At 44.6% G+C, this 18,155-nt stretch overlaps 1 protein-coding gene across 1 annotated transcript in view; it reads right to left on the bottom strand.

The window, feature by feature from the left end:
* nos1 (nitric oxide synthase 1 (neuronal)) overlaps nucleotides 1-17,881 on the bottom strand; it is a 50,009-nt gene extending 32,128 nt beyond the window's left edge. Inside the window, exons 1-8 of the mRNA XM_042101814.1 lie at nucleotides 17,658-17,881; nucleotides 14,798-15,581; nucleotides 12,527-12,680; nucleotides 7,442-7,582; nucleotides 5,215-5,360; nucleotides 3,278-3,440; nucleotides 2,184-2,275; nucleotides 352-493 (exon numbers count right to left, since the gene is read on the bottom strand). Of these exons, the coding sequence (XP_041957748.1) occupies nucleotides 352-493; nucleotides 2,184-2,275; nucleotides 3,278-3,440; nucleotides 5,215-5,360; nucleotides 7,442-7,582; nucleotides 12,527-12,680; nucleotides 14,798-15,540 (1,581 nt within the window). The 5' untranslated portion in view covers nucleotides 15,541-15,581; nucleotides 17,658-17,881. The remainder of the gene's footprint in view (nucleotides 1-351; nucleotides 494-2,183; nucleotides 2,276-3,277; nucleotides 3,441-5,214; nucleotides 5,361-7,441; nucleotides 7,583-12,526; nucleotides 12,681-14,797; nucleotides 15,582-17,657) is intronic.
* Nucleotides 17,882-18,155: the final 274 nt, after the last annotated feature.

Here is an 18,155-nt window from a genome sequence, read left to right as displayed (position 1 = left end):
GATAGATGTGATTGGCAAATAGACACACACAACCCTCTCTGGGCAAAGGAGTAATACATAATGGACAAAATCAAGCATATCATATGTGGAATCATCTTGACCCAGTAGGGCTAAAAGTATCAAGTCCAAAAGTGTCCCTGTGCACAAGCCTTTAGTGATACAGGTGCAGGTGAGGCAGGTAATTATAATCCAAAAAATGAAAAATCAAAATCACCGCACACTGATGGGGCTCAAATAAAAATGACGTTAATAGTGATCAGTGTGCGGTGATTTAGATTTTTCATTTTTTAGGGCTAAAAGTGTGTTTAAGTATGCAGAGATGAGTGTGCCATTCCCCCCGTGGAGGCTAACCTCTGTGAGCTCCACAGAGGCTGGGTCTCCCAGCACAGAGCCGTCAGGTTGCTTGTAGCCAGCGTAGCGGATCAGCTGGCCGTTCCACACGCGGTAGTCGTGCTTCCCATCCGTCCTCTGGGGGAATATGGTGATGGCCGATCTGGGAAGGAGGAGAGGTCATGTCATGAGTTCATGAGACCTTTGGCTTTTTGTACTCATTCAGATACAATGACATTGACTTGGTACAGTCCTTGATTACAGCCCAATACACCTTTTGTGAAATTCAGAAAATCTTCTCAATACAAATGGGAGGAAGTAGCTCTACAACTAATCTCACTCAGATCAGTGCTCCCAATTGTTGTTGGTAAGCTTGAATAGGGCATGACTCTGTCTGAGCCCACCTCACTTGTTCCCATTGAGCCAGAACTGTCTACAAAGAACTGTGAAGACCTTTTTTTAAGAGCACACCAAATTTGACAAAAAAGTGTTTTGGATCATATTCAAGGACTGCACTTTAAAATTATACAGCTGAAAACACTGGACTAAATGAAACTAAATTAAAGTCAAAGTCAAGATGAAAGGGTCAAGCTATTCTTCAGTATTCAATATGTCTAGATGGTAATTTTCAGCAACTCAAGTATCCTATTCCATTGTATTCAATTTGAGGTAAAAAAGACAAAGAAACGACACTTCAACACACTGACTCCTCAACAACGATATCTCCCTATCCTCATTTCAGCAACAAGTTGGCCAACACCAACATTAGCAGGTGCCTCTCATCAGCTGCCACACCAGTGAAAAACCTGCGCTGCAATGATAAATGATGCGGCTTTCTTCTTTTTTTTGCGAGTAAAACCAAAAGCTGCCAACAGCAAGCCTGTCGCTGGGCGCCGTTTCCTATTTCTAGCGGCACACAAGAGTTAGCGAGCAGAGCTTGTTTCTCGGCTCCCTCTGCGCTGCATTCAGCTCTGTGAGGTGAAGCTGACAGCGACAGAGGCCTCGCTATCTGACTCTCTCTCCCTGTGATCATAGAGCCTGTCGCAGCTAATTAAGCAGAACCTGGAGAATTAGTGTCACCTATGATTAGTGCGCTGAGAGAGCTGCGCTGCTGCGCTGCTGTGGTAAAGAGAAGAGAAGAGGGCAGCAAAGAGGAATGGGGAGAGTAGGGGGTTGATGATGGTGGAGGGGGCTGAAGCAGAGGAGTGAGGGAAACAAAACCATGGAGCAGTGGGCCGTACTGGGGCCAGATCAGAGCCAAATTAGGGCCAGATCAGAACTGGATTAGAACCGAATTAAGGCTATATCAGAACTAGATCAGAGCCAGATTAAGGCTATATCAGAACTGGATCAGAACCGAATTAAGGCCAGGACAGAACCGGATCAAAGTCGGATTTGGGTCTGATCAGAGGTGTGTTCAAGTGAGCAAACGTACTGTATGCAAACACCAATGTTTGCCTTGAGTCCCCAAAACATTTGCAGATAAGGGTTAACATTAAAATCAAACAAACTGTTCTGAAACTCTACTCAAAATGTACAGGTTCACAGAAAATATGTTTGCCTTGAGCTTGTGTATCAGGGCTGACTCCAGCTACTATGTGGGAAGACACACCATGCAGCGAGGGAAAAAGACCAGAGAAGGAAAGCAAGAAATATGGAGAGAAAGATATTTGGATATATAATTGTATTTTTTTGGCAGAAAAAGGGCATGCTCAGAGGAGGCAATGAAGAACTATGTTAACACTGTCAGCACAATGAACCTTGTGAAATGGCTTTAGACCTGAAATGATAAGCTGCAAGACATGATGATAACTTAATGAAAGAGGGGATAAGTGAATGGCCTGATAGCTTACCTGAGGTTGCCTTTGTTGGTGGCATATTTGATATGATTACAGATGTAATTAAACATCCCATGAGCTGTTGAACAGTCTCTGGCATCAAATACCTACAGTACATTAAAACAGCACAATTGGAAAATGAGACATTGGCAAAGGTTCAACTGAGCAATCCTCACATACAAGTGTCTAAACTAGAGAACACCAGCTAACAGTCATGTATACTGCTTGGGATTGTCGTTGTGATAATATGACAATTCCAATATTGCTCATGAAACTACGTTCTCTCTTATGCAGGCACAAGGTTACTGTAGAAATGGGATGATCCATGGAAGTATTATTTAGACCTTAGACTATATACATTCATTTCAATGACCAATGCTATGTCAACATTCATTATCTAAATTTATTTGGTTGACACTTTTATCCAAAGCAACTTACAGATGTCAAGTAATTGCAGGACTAATAATAATAATAATAATAATAATAATAAGGACTAGACTCTCTAGAGCAACTCAGAGTTAAGAAAAGTAACCAAATGTGTATTTAGGCAATAAGCCCTGAGAGCCCGTAGAATCCAGTGATTTAAAACAGCTAAGGGCCGTTGTTAGGCACAACACGCAGTGGCTTATTGCTTTTCTAAAAAGGTTACTGTAAGATTTTACAAAATAAAGGCACAACAACGAGAAATTCATATGGTTTATTCATAGATTGTCAATCTTCCACCAAGAACTATATTAACTCTATCAGAATGGTTGCTAAGCAATGTCGAGACTCAGCAACTCTAACTTTTGTATCAATTTGTGGTGACGCAGTAATAAAGAACGAAATGCGGTCAAAGTATAGGGTTATGCTGGGTTTTACAAGGCCTATTTTCTAAAATGGATAGTTCCGATCCTTGACTATAATTGGCTGAATCGCGTTCAATACCATGAACGCGATTCAGCCAATCATAGTCAAGGATCAGAACTATCTATTTTAGAAAATAGGCCGCACTCATGACTGCAACTGAGCCTATGGGAAACAAACCTCTTGCCACTGAAATAACCAAAGCTGACCGACTGAAGCTTAGCCTTCTGACCTGCCTTATCCTGGCCCAGCCACCCACCCACCTGCAGCTTTGACCATTGGATCCTGCCCACGCATCGGGCAGCATTCCTCCAGGCGTGCTTGGCACCGTAGATGAGCTCCGTGTCCTTCAGCTGGTACGTCCCCGTTGTCTCAATCTCCTTCGTCACCTCCTCCAGCCTGTCGACGTGCGCCTTGGAGCCACATCTGCTCTGGCACATACGTCACACACACACACACACACACACACACACACACACACACACACACACACACACACACACACAGAATATGCATACACATATACATTATACACAACTACATACGTCATATGCAAATGGACCCATACACATATATTCACACACACAGACAGGAAAAGCAGTATCCGTGTGTAAGATGTGATAGAGAACGTGTGAAATTGAGACACGTCTACATTTCACATATTCCACCATTCACAAAAAAACTAATCTAGCATTAATTTGGCAGCACATGCACAGGCTACAAGAGCCACAGATCATGGGCGTAGATTTAGGGTGGGACGCTAAGGACTAGTCCTAATCAATATTTTAAGATGACAAAATTGTCCCCACCAATATTGTAACTTATTTGTGCTGCTGATCATTCCGACAGCCAGCACAACAGTAGGCTACAAGAACGTCGTCATATAATTTGCTGAAAAACAGAGGGGGAGGGGGAAGGGTTATCTGACATGCACGCTACAGTAGGCCTACACGCACGGAGAGTGTCAGGCTACTGTACTTGTTTGCACCGGCAGTCAAGCGAGCGGGTGTCAACGACAACGGTAAGTTAGGGCTGTCTGCCAATACCTGTCCCATAAAAGGCCAGAGTAAAACATTGTGATATTCCCTTTGCCCTTCAGCATGTACATGTTTGCCCCTTTTTGTGGTTTGTAGATCAGCTATGCCACCCAAAAATACGAAGCTTTTTCATTGCAGTCTAGGCAAAATAATTAGCCATACAAACTGGCAACTGGTGACCAGGCTTTCAAATGCTGATTTTACTGTGTAAAATAGCATTAGCTGTTAGGATATTACCCAGGATATTGTCACAGCGAACCTAGCTTCTGTAATCTTTCAAACAAAGTTAGGAGTCATGTTGAATAAGGGTGTGCCGCACGGACAGTCACATAGGCTACAAGTCACCATCACTGACTGTTAGGCTAATTGGGCTACCAATCTTGCAGTAGCAATAAACAATGGATCCGAGACATTTTCCTGTTTGTATATTCTGTTTATGTAGGCTAATGTATTTGTGAATGTAGCCTGCACAATGCAAAGAAATAAAAGATAAACTGGTGCATTTCCATACTCATAGAAATGAATATTGCGAGACACTTATCTCTTCTGTGATCTCATCCCAGAAAGATTTTCTTTGACTTGTTAGTTTTTTGAACATTTATTTTATCTAATGACATAGCAAACATGATGAATTTAATCCACATATTCTTGCACTTGCAAAACTATTTTTCACCATTCACGTTCCTCTTAAAGTTCCTCTTTTACACACCAAATGTGATGATATAGACAAGTGTAGCCTAATAATTTAAATATCAATATGATGTAATCAAATTACTAAATATGTTTAGTTATTAGTAATCATGCAGATCATAAAATACTATACATAATTATACAATATAAATGTATAGTTTATATGAATTCCAAAATATGAAAAAGAAACCTATGACAACCATCACTTTCAATGTGTGTGTGTGTGTGGAGGGTCAATCAAATTATATGATTGCCACTGATGTGAATGATCTCACAAATCACACAAACCAAATCAAATTTAAAAAAATCGCAATAGTATCGAAATTGAGATTCTTCACTTCTTATTGGTATTAAAACAATAATGTTGGTATCGTGACAACAGGAGTTGTGGATGTGTCCCCACCAAAGCTGAGACCAAACCTACGCCCTTGCCACAGATAGATGGTGAGATGTTGAGATGGAGGCTGGCTTGCCTTTTTATGGAGCTGTAGTACTGATTGATGAAGTCGGTAGCCAGGGGAAGAAGCTGGTCTTTGGTTCGCACCTCATCTGGCTTGCGGCTCTGCTGGTTGGGTGTCATAATGGAACCGAGGCACACCTTCTCAGTGCAGATGGGTACCTGGGAGCCACACACACACACACACACACACACACATGCACACACACACACACACATGCACACACACACAAACACACACACACACACACGCACACACACACACACACACACACACACACACACACACACACACACACACACACACACACACACAGTGATTGTCAAACAGTGTGTCCAGAGAGAAGCGTCAGTCCAATCCCTGCCTCTCTCTTCATCCCTCTATTTGTTTCTCCAGCTCTCTTTTCCTTCTGCTCTCTTTCTGCGTCTCTCTCCCTGGGCCAATTCATCTCTCACTTGTTCGCTCTCTCCCTCTCTTTCTGCATGTCTCCCTCTCTCTCTCTCTCTCTCTCTCTCTCTCTATCTATCTAATTATTTCTCCATCTTACTCTTTTCATCAAGTGCTGCTGAATGCCTTAGAAAAAGCACATGACCTAAATGCACAGTGAGCCTTCTAATGTGTTTATTAGGCAGATCATGCCACACGGACACAGACGGAACGGAGAAACCATTTCCTCTGTATACTGGAGATGTGGCAAGCCCACAAATGAGCTCGGATGAGCAGAGAGAAAAGTGGAGAGAGAGAGAAAGAAAGAGAAAGAGGCAGAAAGAGAGAGAGAGGGAGTGATAGCACAGACAGGAAAGAGGAAATCAGCCAGTGCCCAAGAACGAGTTCATATGGTCAGTGTAATAAGATTAGATTTGATGTGCACTGTCACTTTGGGTAGCTGCTAATGCGTTGAATACATTAGGGGGGAAACGGCAATGTGGAAGCGTGACACAAGTGCGAATTTAACGCTAAACTCAACGCTGCTAAAACGATGTCCTTCCATCACGCTAGAGCACCCACTCGGGCTGTTAAATTAATGTGTGGACCAATGAAGTCCGCAAAAAGTGACCCAAAAACCCCACCCAGCCAGCTCCTACTCTTCTCTGGCCTGTAAACTCTGAGAAAAGAGGCTCAAAAAACCCTCCATTATGTCACAAGGACACGTCTCGCCCAGACCTGGTCGGATTGACTAAATGAACTGTCGGACTAAATTACTGATTGATTTGCTGTCCCCACTGACCGTCTAAAGCACTGACAGACTGACAAGCTGATTGGACTGACTCACTCACAACAGTAAAAAGAAAAATGTGTTGGGAGAGAGAGGGAGATAGAGAGGGAGGGAGGGAGGATGGTGGATAGTGTTAAAAATAAAACAAAGAAATCGTTTGCGCCTGAACGCTTCCGCCAGTCATGAAACACTAGGGGCTCGCGCCAAGCAGCTGCCTTTTTCTCTTCGTCATCAAGAGTGCCATTCGCTGAGGCTCAAACTCTGCGGCTCAGAAACTCCTGTGTCCTGTGACGTTCTGCATAATAATAACAAGTCTAAGAAGTCATCATACTGCCAATTATGCCATCCGCACATGCCACTAGTAGGGGCCCATGCAGAAGTCATGAAAGCGATTCAGTGGCACGAGCACAGCCGGGGGAGAGCGGGTAGCATCAGCTGTCCTGTGAGTGCAGATGGAATGGTGCCCGAGAGTGAGTCGGGAACGGACTCGGGCCGGATCAGGCCTAGGTCCAGAGCAGAGCCATTCCAGTGGCGTCACACTGCTGTGTAGATTGACACTCTCTAAGAGTGTTCACCCACTGGGTCCCTCTGAGCCCAGGAACTTGCTCATCGTCTTGCACACACTACTGTAATAATGATTATGTGCTAATAGACCTAAAACTCCATTAGTGGTATGTACTTTAGCTACAGCACATGGGTTTTATTTTCTTTTGGTTGTTGTGCTGCTGCTTTTAAATCTATTTTGTGAACATTTGTGAGAAACAATCTGAACTGAAACAAGCCCTCAACCTACTTGTTCTGAGCATGTGTGGCATCTTGGATTAGCTTCTTTCATAAATAAAAAAGTTGCACCCAAGAAAGGCAACCAGGGGCCAGGAAATGGTTGGTAATTGGCTAAAATCCAGTTGTCAGGGGCGACCAGACAACCATTAAAGTAAATCCCTGTGAGAATGTATCTCAAGCATGTGATTTGTGTGTGTGTGTTGTTGGATGGGTGATTAAATGATTGATGTCACAACGGAGTACCTGGTTGCTGGCACCGAGGTGCAGTGTGTCACTGTAGACCGTGCCGCTCTCCCAGTTCTTGACCTTCATGAAGCGCGGGCATTTGGAGGGGCTGCCGTTCAGCAGGTTTCTGTTGGGCGATGTCCTCCCTTGGCTAAGAGGCTTAAAATAGGAAAAACATTTAAGAAACACGTCAATATCACAAGCTCTTCCATTAGCACTTAACTGCTTGGCCTGTTTCACATTGCCTACTTCTGTGTTGTGTTATGTCTGTGTTACCTGTTGATTTTCATTTCGGCTCCCATACTAAGAAGCATGACAAGCGACTCAGGCACAGCTCAAGAAGCATGTCATCTAGACATTTTCCGCATCAAGTCTATTTTTCACGCATGCTGAAAGATATAGCTCTGGCAGTAGCAGTGCCACAGCAGTCATGCTGGCAATCTGAAGACACGTACACAAACATAAGCCGCAGCTGTTAAGCACACAAATGCGAGTTGGCAATATGAAACAGACCTTAGAAAGTTGATGAGTCTCTTACCGATGAAAATGTCTGAATGTATTGAGCACCTGTTTAACAATGCAACAGATAAAATCCTGCAATTATCATAACAAACATACTCTATCTTTATGGTCAAAATACACTCAAAACATGAAAGAGGTAAACGATTAAAAGAGTTGATGCCAGTGTCATTTCAGTTTCACATAATTGCACAGTGAATTCCAGTTGTCTGTGATAGGTCACAAAGAGTGTACAGCAGAACAAATGCAAAATGCTCAGCTTCATAACACATTGTCCTGAGGAAAGTTTCCATTGAAAAGCACGCGTGTGATCCTGGACCTCATCGTCCCCAAGATCAAAAGAAAATCAATCTGCATCCTATTCAAACCCTACTGTCATCTCTGCAAAGGCCCACAATTTGTGACTACCAGGACAGGCACCTGAATGCCAACATAATTGTAGCATTTTTCCCCGCAGGAAGTGACTGTGTTGAATGTCAATCGGGGCTCATTGATGTGCAACTGTCCTACAAGGGAAAAACGAGAGGCGCTCCCTTTGAATCGATTTGATTCAGAACACAATAGTGGTTTAGTGTGCAACGCAGAGGGGCTAACACCTCGACGTGAACCAGGCCATGTATATGATCATTATCTCACAGGCCGCACATTGTGCACACTGAATCGCCTATTGTACTCTAAGAACAAAGACACCTCATTACCTCCCATCAGATGAGTGTGTGGTGAACCAGATGTGGTGAATTAAGTTGTTTAAACTCTGTGTGAGTGAGTGTGTGTGTGTGTGTGTGTGTGTGTGTGTGTGTGTGTGTGTGTGTGTGTCAAGAGACAGTCAAAGAGAAAGAGAAAGACAAACTTCCGAGTTGAGGCCACAAAAGAAATTGAAAACTGTAATTTGACTTGTCTTGTTCATAGATTTATTAATTGATGTGCATTAAAGATCTGCAATGAAAGGGACTTTTCGCATAATTATGTTTCCAAAGGAGCTTAAAAGGCACTGGCATCAGAGAAAGAAGCGGGTACCCAGTGATAGGGTCCAACATCTCTCCCCTACTTATTAGACTTTCATTTATACAACGCCCACACTGTCCGACTACAGTATTCTCAATAAAAAGGGACTTTAAAAAGCCAAAATTCACACAGTAAAGCAATTAACTGTCATCACTTTAAGGTGAATTCCTTCCCCTAACAACCATTTTCAAATGTAACATGTGCAGCGTTAAATCATTTCATATCATCTTCTTAATCTGCTCTGATAACTTTTAAATTTGCGGCTCTATAGATGCGTGGGAGTCAGACTGCAGCTGAAGCATCCCTCTTATTTTGCACTGCAGATCTGCAGCAGAGCGTGTTGTTACTTGCAATATGGTCTGCTGACAATCTTCACTGGCTTAAATCAGCAACCCACTGCACAGTGCCTTCAACCCCAGGCTCAAATATAGAAGTAAGTATGAGGCTCAAATAAATAAGTGATGTTGCTGACGACGACTGAACTGTTAATTTGTTGACAGAAATGCTTACGTTGTCCAGCCTGGCTTCAACTGGTACGTAGAGGGCGATAGCTCAGGAGACGCATTATGCGAAAGCGGGACCTCTTCATGCATGAGTCAAATGGCAGTTGACTCACATTCACATGTTGACACACACATCACATCCAATAAAGTAAACTCGAGGAGAAATAAACCGCAACTTTCTTGCCCAGCGTGTGAGTCATAATCTGTCTTTTGAAGTGCGTGTCTGAGGGATACCTGGGGAGAGGCGGGTCTGATGTGAACAGCAATCAAAGCTTGGTCTAGTTCGCGATCTTCTATGGACGCTGCCATGGCACCAGAGTCTCCACACTGACTCTTGCAGCCTTCAGAGAGAAGTCCTCTGGCTAAGGCAGAAGAGTGCCCAGCGGCCAACAAACCACACAACCCCTCCAGCTACAGCAGGGGCACCCCAGAGACAGACTAGCTCTGAACTGCCAATGATTAGATGAGACAGATCTGGACCAGATCTAGGCCAGGTTTGACCCATGGTCAAAAGCCCCTTTAATTCAATTCAATTCAATTCAATTCAGTTCAGTTCAGTTCAGTTCAGTTCAGTTACAGCAGCAGTGATGCATGCAGCAATAACAATGGTCTCATGGTCTCAGTGGTCTAAGACACTCCCCAGAGCCCACAACCTGAACACTTTTTTCTGGAATGGACAACATCTTTCTGGTTAAAAAGCCAGCCCCACACTATCGAAGGAAAACAGCACACTCCTTAAATTAATTTCTGTCCAGAAATGGCTCTCTGCAGTAAGCTTTCTCTCACTGCTGTGACCTGCCATAGATGCCTGTGTTGGGCTTCGCAGGGTTGTCAAATGGGCCTTTCATGATAAAGCACTTAAGCACACACAAAAGATGATTTATGCTTCATGTCCATTTCATTTTTTTTCCGGTTAACTTTGAGCAGCACACCAGTTTTCCCACTAAGAAATGCATAAATATGCTGCAGCAATACTCCTCTCGCCCTCCAGCTTAGTGGAAGTCAAGGTGAATGCAAAGCCACATCATGATTTCTATGGCTCCCAGTGTTTCCCATACATTGACTTATTTGTGGCGGGCCACCACAATATCAACATTGACCACCACACAATGATTTTCCAGGTTGTACTAAATTGTGCTTTAATCTGGTTAGCATCATAACCATGCTGCGCTAATGTGTTTAAAACGGTTGCATTCAAGTTAATTCTGCAAACCTACCACCACAAATAGAATTAAATTCTGTGGGAAACACTGGGCTCCTGACTGACCACTGCCCTGCACTGCTTGTGTGGTCATGACACATGCTCTGTGGCCAGCCTCCACTGCTCTGAGAGGCACTTTATGGACCTCTGGGCAAGGCCTCACTTCAGGCTGTTTGTGTACACACTCCAACACAACAAGCTCTCTGCTCCTCCATCATCCCTCTCACCCCCGCAACCTCTCGCCTGTCCAATTGTCTCCCACCACCACACACACATGCACACAAACACACAGGCACGCACGCACACACATACACACACACACACACACACGCATGCCCACACACACATACACGCACATGCACACACACAAACGCACGCACACACATGCACGTCATGCACATGCACACACACACACACACGCGCACGCATGCACACGCACACACACACACACGCACGCGCAAACACATGCACACACACACACACATACATGCACATGCAAGCACACGCACACACACACACACATGCACGCACACACACGCACACATGCACATACACGCACATACATGCACATGCACAAACACACTTCAACCTCTCTTCTACTCTCTTCCCCTCCCAACCTCTCACCCCTGCAACCTCTTGTTTGTCCAATTGCGTCCCACCACCACACACACACATACAGTGCACACACAAACACACACATACACACACGCACGCACATACACACACACACACTTCAACCTCTCCGCTTTACTCTCTTCCCCTTCCAACCTCTCACCCCCGCAACACACACACACACATACACACGCACGCACATGCACACACACACACTTCAACCTCTCCACTTTACTCTCTTCCCCTTCCAACCTCTCAGTCCTGCAAGCTCCCATCCCTCCATCCCCAAAACCCACTCACTCACTCCAGCCTCTCTGGTCGAGCCGCTCCCTTTCTCCCTCTCCGCCTCCTCTTCAACCTTGCATACACAAACATACATATATGCATACACACACACACACACACACACACACACACACACACACACACACTGGCTCTCAGAGAGGGTTAATTGCCTGGAGAGACTGCATCAAGCAGAAGGCAGAGGGATTGACTCTGTGTGTGTGTGTGTGTGTGTGTGTGTGTGTGTGTGTGTGTATGCTGGCTGCAGCTGCACGCATTCATTGCTCTCCATCCGGTTCTCTTTCAAGGAGCTTGCACGTCATAAGTGGGAGGATTTGATTGGCATGTGTGGATTAGGGCACAAGCAGCACGAGGACTCCGATCCCGCCTCAGGCCTGGCCCCTCTCTCTATCTCCCTCTCTCTCCCTCATTCTCTATATCTCTCAGTCTTACTCTCAATCTCCTTCATCGTTTCTCTCTCTCTCTCTCTATCTCTATCTATCTATCTATCTATCTATCTATTGATCTATTAATCAATCAATCTATCTATCTATCTATCTATCTTGGATGTGGGAACATTTATACTTCTACTAGCTTTGCTAACACCGATGCTGAGTCTCGTGCTTCGACATCTTCATGGCCCTCAGGCCGAGAGAGACTCAGGTGATAAGATCCCGAGAAAGAGCCAGGTCTAGCAGCACACGTCTATCACACACATGGACACACACACTGATTGTCATGCCCCCCCTCTGGCCTCAAGGCAGATACACAGGATAAAGGTGTTCACTGGAAGAAAAAGTTGCCAAATGCACACACACACACACACACACACACACACTCTAAACCACACACAATGCTGTGGCACAGAACATGCTGTCATGGTATGTTCTCGTGCCTTCAATCGACCACCTTTGACATGCATAAACACATTTGATCGCACACGCAGGATTAAGACTAACTTGTTCAAAAGTATTCACTTACGCACGCTGATGGCGGTGCTCCCTTATCGTCGGCACTCTCTGAGTACGGGTTGTTGAGCACCGTGGGCATGTTGTCCTTCCTCCAGAGGTCATCAAACACTCTGTCGTTATCGGATGCCAGCTGTGAGGTCATGCCATTTCCCAGGCACAGATCCCTGAAAGGCAGGCAGGCAGGCAGACAGACAAACACAGACAGACAGACAGACAGACAGGGCTTGCGTCAGGATACCCCACACCCAAACATCTGTTTTCTGAAGTCCATTAGTCAGGCACTTCTTCCTCCCATGCCTCCAAAGTCACTGGCCCACCTTTCTGAAGGTCACATGCAAAACACTCAAGCATCTGCTGGCTTGTTTATTTCAGCCAGTGAGTGCAACATCACAAACTGTCGTCTAATAAATAATGGTCCAATAAAAGCCTTATTTACTAAACACGCTTGAGCATGTGTTTATCAAGGCAGAATTGCATCTTGGGAGTCATGGTCACATATTTACAAACTAAGTGAGATAAGAGGCACTGGGCAGGTAGGCAGAGAGGCTAAAACTGCAGGGGGATTGGTGTGTGTGTGTGTGTGTGTGTGTGTGTGTGTGGGGGGGGGGGGGGGTCATGGTGCAAACTGTGTGTGGGTGTTGGAGAGAGGGGTCCTTGTAGGTCAAACTGATAAACTAGCTCTGTCCAGCAGCGTTCAGGTGACTCATATGGGCGGCTTCAGCACTTGTGAGAGACACACGCACACACACACATCTCTCTTACTCTCTCATTACCATGTCTCTCCCTCTCTACTTTTCTCTGTTTCTCTCTCTCTCTCTCTCTTCCTCACTGATGCCTTTCAGTTTCTTCAATCAAACACAAACAACTAACGTCACTCTTTTCTAGACTAGTCTGTCACATCAAACCATCGACTGCCTCGGTCTACCTCAAATCTATAAACCATCGACTGCCTCGGTCTACCTCAAATCTATAAACCCAGTACAAGTTTGATTTTGTCAGACATTAATGTCTTTTTTATTTCCATGACTATCAGTTGCTTAAAAACCTTGATGTTTGATTAAGTGCAAGCCTGTTTCATTTCAAATGACAAAGTCTGAAAATGACAAAGGTCCCTGGAGAAGAGCCCTTGAATCAATAGTCCCCTTTCCTCATTCTCTTTTCAAGGCTCTCTCCAAAAATGGATCCAGCCTTTGATGCTTAATGAGGAACTTTTCCAAATGGATGACATTATCAGAGTCAATTTGGTCAGTGGACTCTTTTCTCTTTGCTCTTTTCTCAATGTTATGTTCCGTTTCATTCTGGTGGTCCAATAGAAAACACTCAAGAGCACCAGCAGTTCACTTCATCCACTAATCAGTGGATCGTTTCAACGGCGAATGGGCTCGCTAGGGACAGAGAGAGGGGGAGGGAGTTCGGTACAGGCACATTAGTGCTAATTCCCTGAGAAAAATTATTAACCTCGGAGGATGGAGCGAAGGAGGTGTGGACAACTTGTGAGTCCACATCACTTTGAGATGAGTATGTCGCAAATTAGCGTTCAATCTGCCATGCTTTCAAATGCAGTAATTAAAAACACAAAAGCAAATGACTGGAAAGGAAAAAACACAAAACACAATGCAACTGCTCGATTTAATGTACAACAGGAATCATTTTTCTAATTAAGACCAACTGGTACATTTAAGAATATGAATCTGAAATCTCGATTGTTAATGAGACCTACATTTATCCATTACAGTAATTATCCTTCTCTTAAACTAATCTAAAATCTAATATCTTCCTCTCAGTCTAAAGTAGGTCTAATTATTGCTTACTGCCTGAATCGGTTCAAACAATGGCATATCTCATGGCTCTGCATATTTCCATATTTACATTATCATTTGGTACACATTAAGGCTGTTGATTTGAGAATGATCTAAATATCTGTTTAATGCGTACAGTGACATCTCTCTCACTTTAATGATTTGTTAGTCTTTATCTATAATTAAAGTTAAGTAGTGTGCCTGAGGAACTTCTGGGCATCACCCTTTATATGAAGAGGCACTTAAAATACTGCACTAAAGTAATTTACTATTAAAGGTTAATATAACCTACTTTTGCATGTCACTAACATTTGACTTGGAGAACTGTTATTCAAAACACATTTGTGAAAGCAAAATACTGCATCCACCAGACCACTCAGTATAACATAATTGTTAAAGTCATGTTGGTCAGTTACAGTTACAGGTACAGTTAAAACTGGCTACAGTTATGTGGGTCCTTCAGGACGGTGTGTAATAGTTACCTCTCTACTTGGACCTCGGCGTCTTTTCGGTCCACTTTTCTCTGTCCCTCTCCGTTCAGCTCCCTCTTGCTGTTCTTGATGAGCTTGAGCACGGGCTCGATCTCTTTCAGTAGGTCGTTGTTCTCCTCCACGCCATTGAGCAGCAGAGGAGAGTTGATGCCATCGCCACCGCCGTCCCTCAGGAGGGGATCCTGCTCGATGAGGGGGATGAGTGAGCGTGGAGGCTCCTTGCGTTGGCCCATGGCTGACGCCACCGTGGTCATGGACAGGTTCTCGATGGCTCGCAGCTCCTTGCTGCTGGCGCTGACGGGCGGGACGGGGCAGCACAACAGGCCACGCTCGAAGGACTTGGAGGCGGGGAAGACGATAGGCCGGGTGATGCGGATGGTGCGCTGCCGCCCGTCGCCCGTCAGAGTGGTCTCCAGGTGCGTGGAGAAGCCCTCTGGCCCGCGCAGGATGAGCACGGCGTGGCTCTCGGGCGACACGTTCTTGAGCGTCTCCAGTGCCCGCTCATAGCTCATGTCCACCAGCGGCTTGTTGTTGACGGCCAGCACGATGTCGCCCACCTGCACCAAGCCGCACTCCTCGGCAGCGCCGCCGCGGATCAGGTCCGACACGATGACGGGCGGCTTGCAGACACGCTGCTTGACCAGGAAGCCCAGGCCACCCACCTTGCGCTTGAAGAGGCGCACGGAGATGATGTTGGGCTGCAGCTGACGCACGCTGGGCTCCGACTCCTGCATGGCGGTGGTGGTGCCGCTCGGTCTGTCCGTCACTGCTGCTGCTGCGCTAGCACAGAGGAGAAGCGCAAGAGAGAGGACATCAGGGAAGAGGAAGAGGAGGAAGAAGTGGACAGCGGAGGAGGCAAACAGCAGAAAGAGAGGAGAGGAGATGAGAAAGATAAGAGATGGTGGCAGAGAGGGAAAGAAGAGAGTAGAAAAGAGGAAAGGGGTAAGAGAGGAGAAGAGAAGAGGATAGAACAGTAGAGGAGGTGTGAAGAGGAAAGGGGTGAGAGAGGAGAAGAGAAGAGGATAGAACAGTAGAGGAGGTGTGAAGAGGAAAGGGGTGAGAGAGGAGAAGAGAAGAGGATAGAACAGTAGAGGAGGTGTGAAGAGGAAAGTAACATGGGGGAGAGGAGAAAAAGAAAGGCACAAGGGGAAGGAGAGGGCATGGAGAGGAAAGGAAAGGAAGTGAAAGGAAAAGAAAGGAGAATCAAAGAGGAGAAGGGAAAGAGAGGAGAGTAAAAGGGGGGCGAGAATAGAGGGGGGGGGATTGTGAGATGACAGGAGAGGACTGAATCTATTGTAACATTCAAAGGCACATGGAGGCCTGACATCCACACCAGTGGTCAGAGCACAGAAGTGACAGCACGCAAAATAGACTCATTTAGAGGATTTAAAAAATGAGGCAGTTCATACAGTGAGGAATGTTATTTCTCCAAATAGCTCTCCGAGCAGAGACGTGTGCTGTTTCAGAGAAGAACGCACTGGATCTCATTGAGGGGGACGGGTAAAGCAGCGTGGGGGAGCTACAATAACCAAAAAGGCCACTTTTAGTTTTAACCAATATCAACCAAGTCAGAAAACAGTCTGAGAAAGCACTACTCTGGGAGTCCATGAGTGATCTACAATGGGCTCAAGGTAAATAAAACAAATTGGACAGTAGTGTCCTTCATAGCTTGATGTTCTTTTGACCCCGTGCGCCCTTCCACCCATAACTCTCTCATAGCACTTTCATGCCAGACATTGCATTCTCTGGAATAAGGAAACAATGGCTTAGTGGGTATTGGGAGCTGCCATTTAGAAACTAATCCTCAATGATTAACTGATGACAATTAATATGTGTCTTATCTGAGAAGAGCCTACAGTAAGTCTGTGTGTCAGATTTTAATGAGTTAGTCAGCCAAGGCGCAGTACCAAGGAGAGCGACCTCACATTGAGACGTTCAGGGAATTGCGTAAAGTAATATTTATTAATGACACATGCTACATGTTTAGTTTTTGCAGACTGCTGGAAGGAGATGGCATGCTTAAATCCATCTCCGCGCTTACAATGTCTAAAATGCCATAATAAATACGGTTTCGGTGTCTGTTCGCCAACACCATGACTCATGTCTTTCCACCTTTAAACATTGTCACTGTGGGCTATATTGTCACAGTCATGTTCCATCGAATTCCAAACAAATCTTAAAGCCTATGTGCACAACTAAATTTTTCGTGGTTTCTGATAACCGCTTGAAGATAAATGAGTTTGATACCATTGATATTTACTCATTTATTTCTCTATTAACAATATTGTAATAACGGGTCACGTTGAATGTGGGCAAAATCAAGATCAGTTATAGAAATTCAAAATGCATCGCTGCAGCCATATGCATCGTTGATGACAAACAATATAATGGTGGCTTAGGCTACTTCACATAGTGTTTTACATTTTTGTATATATGGTCTACAAGTCCCCCTTTTGGCAAGAGTATAGCCTACTTATTGCACGTGGGGAAATGCGTTGTTGCCTCTGATAAATCGGGAACAGTGCTGCTTGTCAGATTTAACCAAAAAGTTTTACATAGTTCGAAAGTATGAAGACACCGTGTATCAGTTTATAATGATTTCAAAAAGCCCACAACAGAAGCAACAGAGCTCGTTGTTCATGAAGTCAACGCCGAGTAGTAAATGATATCATATGAACGCACACTAGTTGCTCTTAAGCGACGTGTCTCGGGGTAAAGCTTGCTGAAAATCTTTATTTGTGTACAGTTATTTTAGGTCAGAGCTTTCTTGATAAACGAGTATCAAACTTTCAAACCGCTTGTTTTGATTTAGTTTTAAGATAACCCATGAAATTGCAAGAGTAGTGCTCACCTTCACAAAAGAAATAACGGAGGATTTCAAAACGTCTGGTTACTCTCCTCTTTTTGAGATATCCTCTGTGCAAAGACTTCAAAACAGATATTTTCGTTCCTCAGATGTCTTTAGAATATTCGCCCGTCCAACTTGAAGCTGTCACATCAGAGAGGCGGCATGACTGAGATAGTCATAGCCGCTTGGCGCTGCATTAGAATATGGTAAGGGTGGAAAGCGGTTATGAGCTCGCAGCGGGTCGTGCGCGGGCATTTATTCTGTGGTTGTACTGCCTTCTCTTCTGTCATCAGAAGGACTGGTCCCTTCTGACGTACCAGTGCTTTAATGGCTCTGTTTACAACCTTATTGACTGCAGAAAAAATGCAGAATATCATTTCAACTGATGGCTAATTATTCACAATGTTTTTAATTAATAGGAGAGGTCGTGTAATGGACGCAATCCACGTTTGATTATTATACTGTCATTCCTTGTCATGTTTTCTTTTGGTTATTATTCAT

The sequence above is a fragment of the Alosa sapidissima genome, chromosome 8 (assembly GCF_018492685.1).
Source record: "Alosa sapidissima isolate fAloSap1 chromosome 8, fAloSap1.pri, whole genome shotgun sequence".
In the NCBI taxonomy this organism is placed as follows: domain Eukaryota; kingdom Metazoa; phylum Chordata; class Actinopteri; order Clupeiformes; family Clupeidae; genus Alosa; species Alosa sapidissima.
Note: the sequence above shows the minus strand (reverse complement) of the source record. Positions and strands in the feature narration are given on the sequence as shown.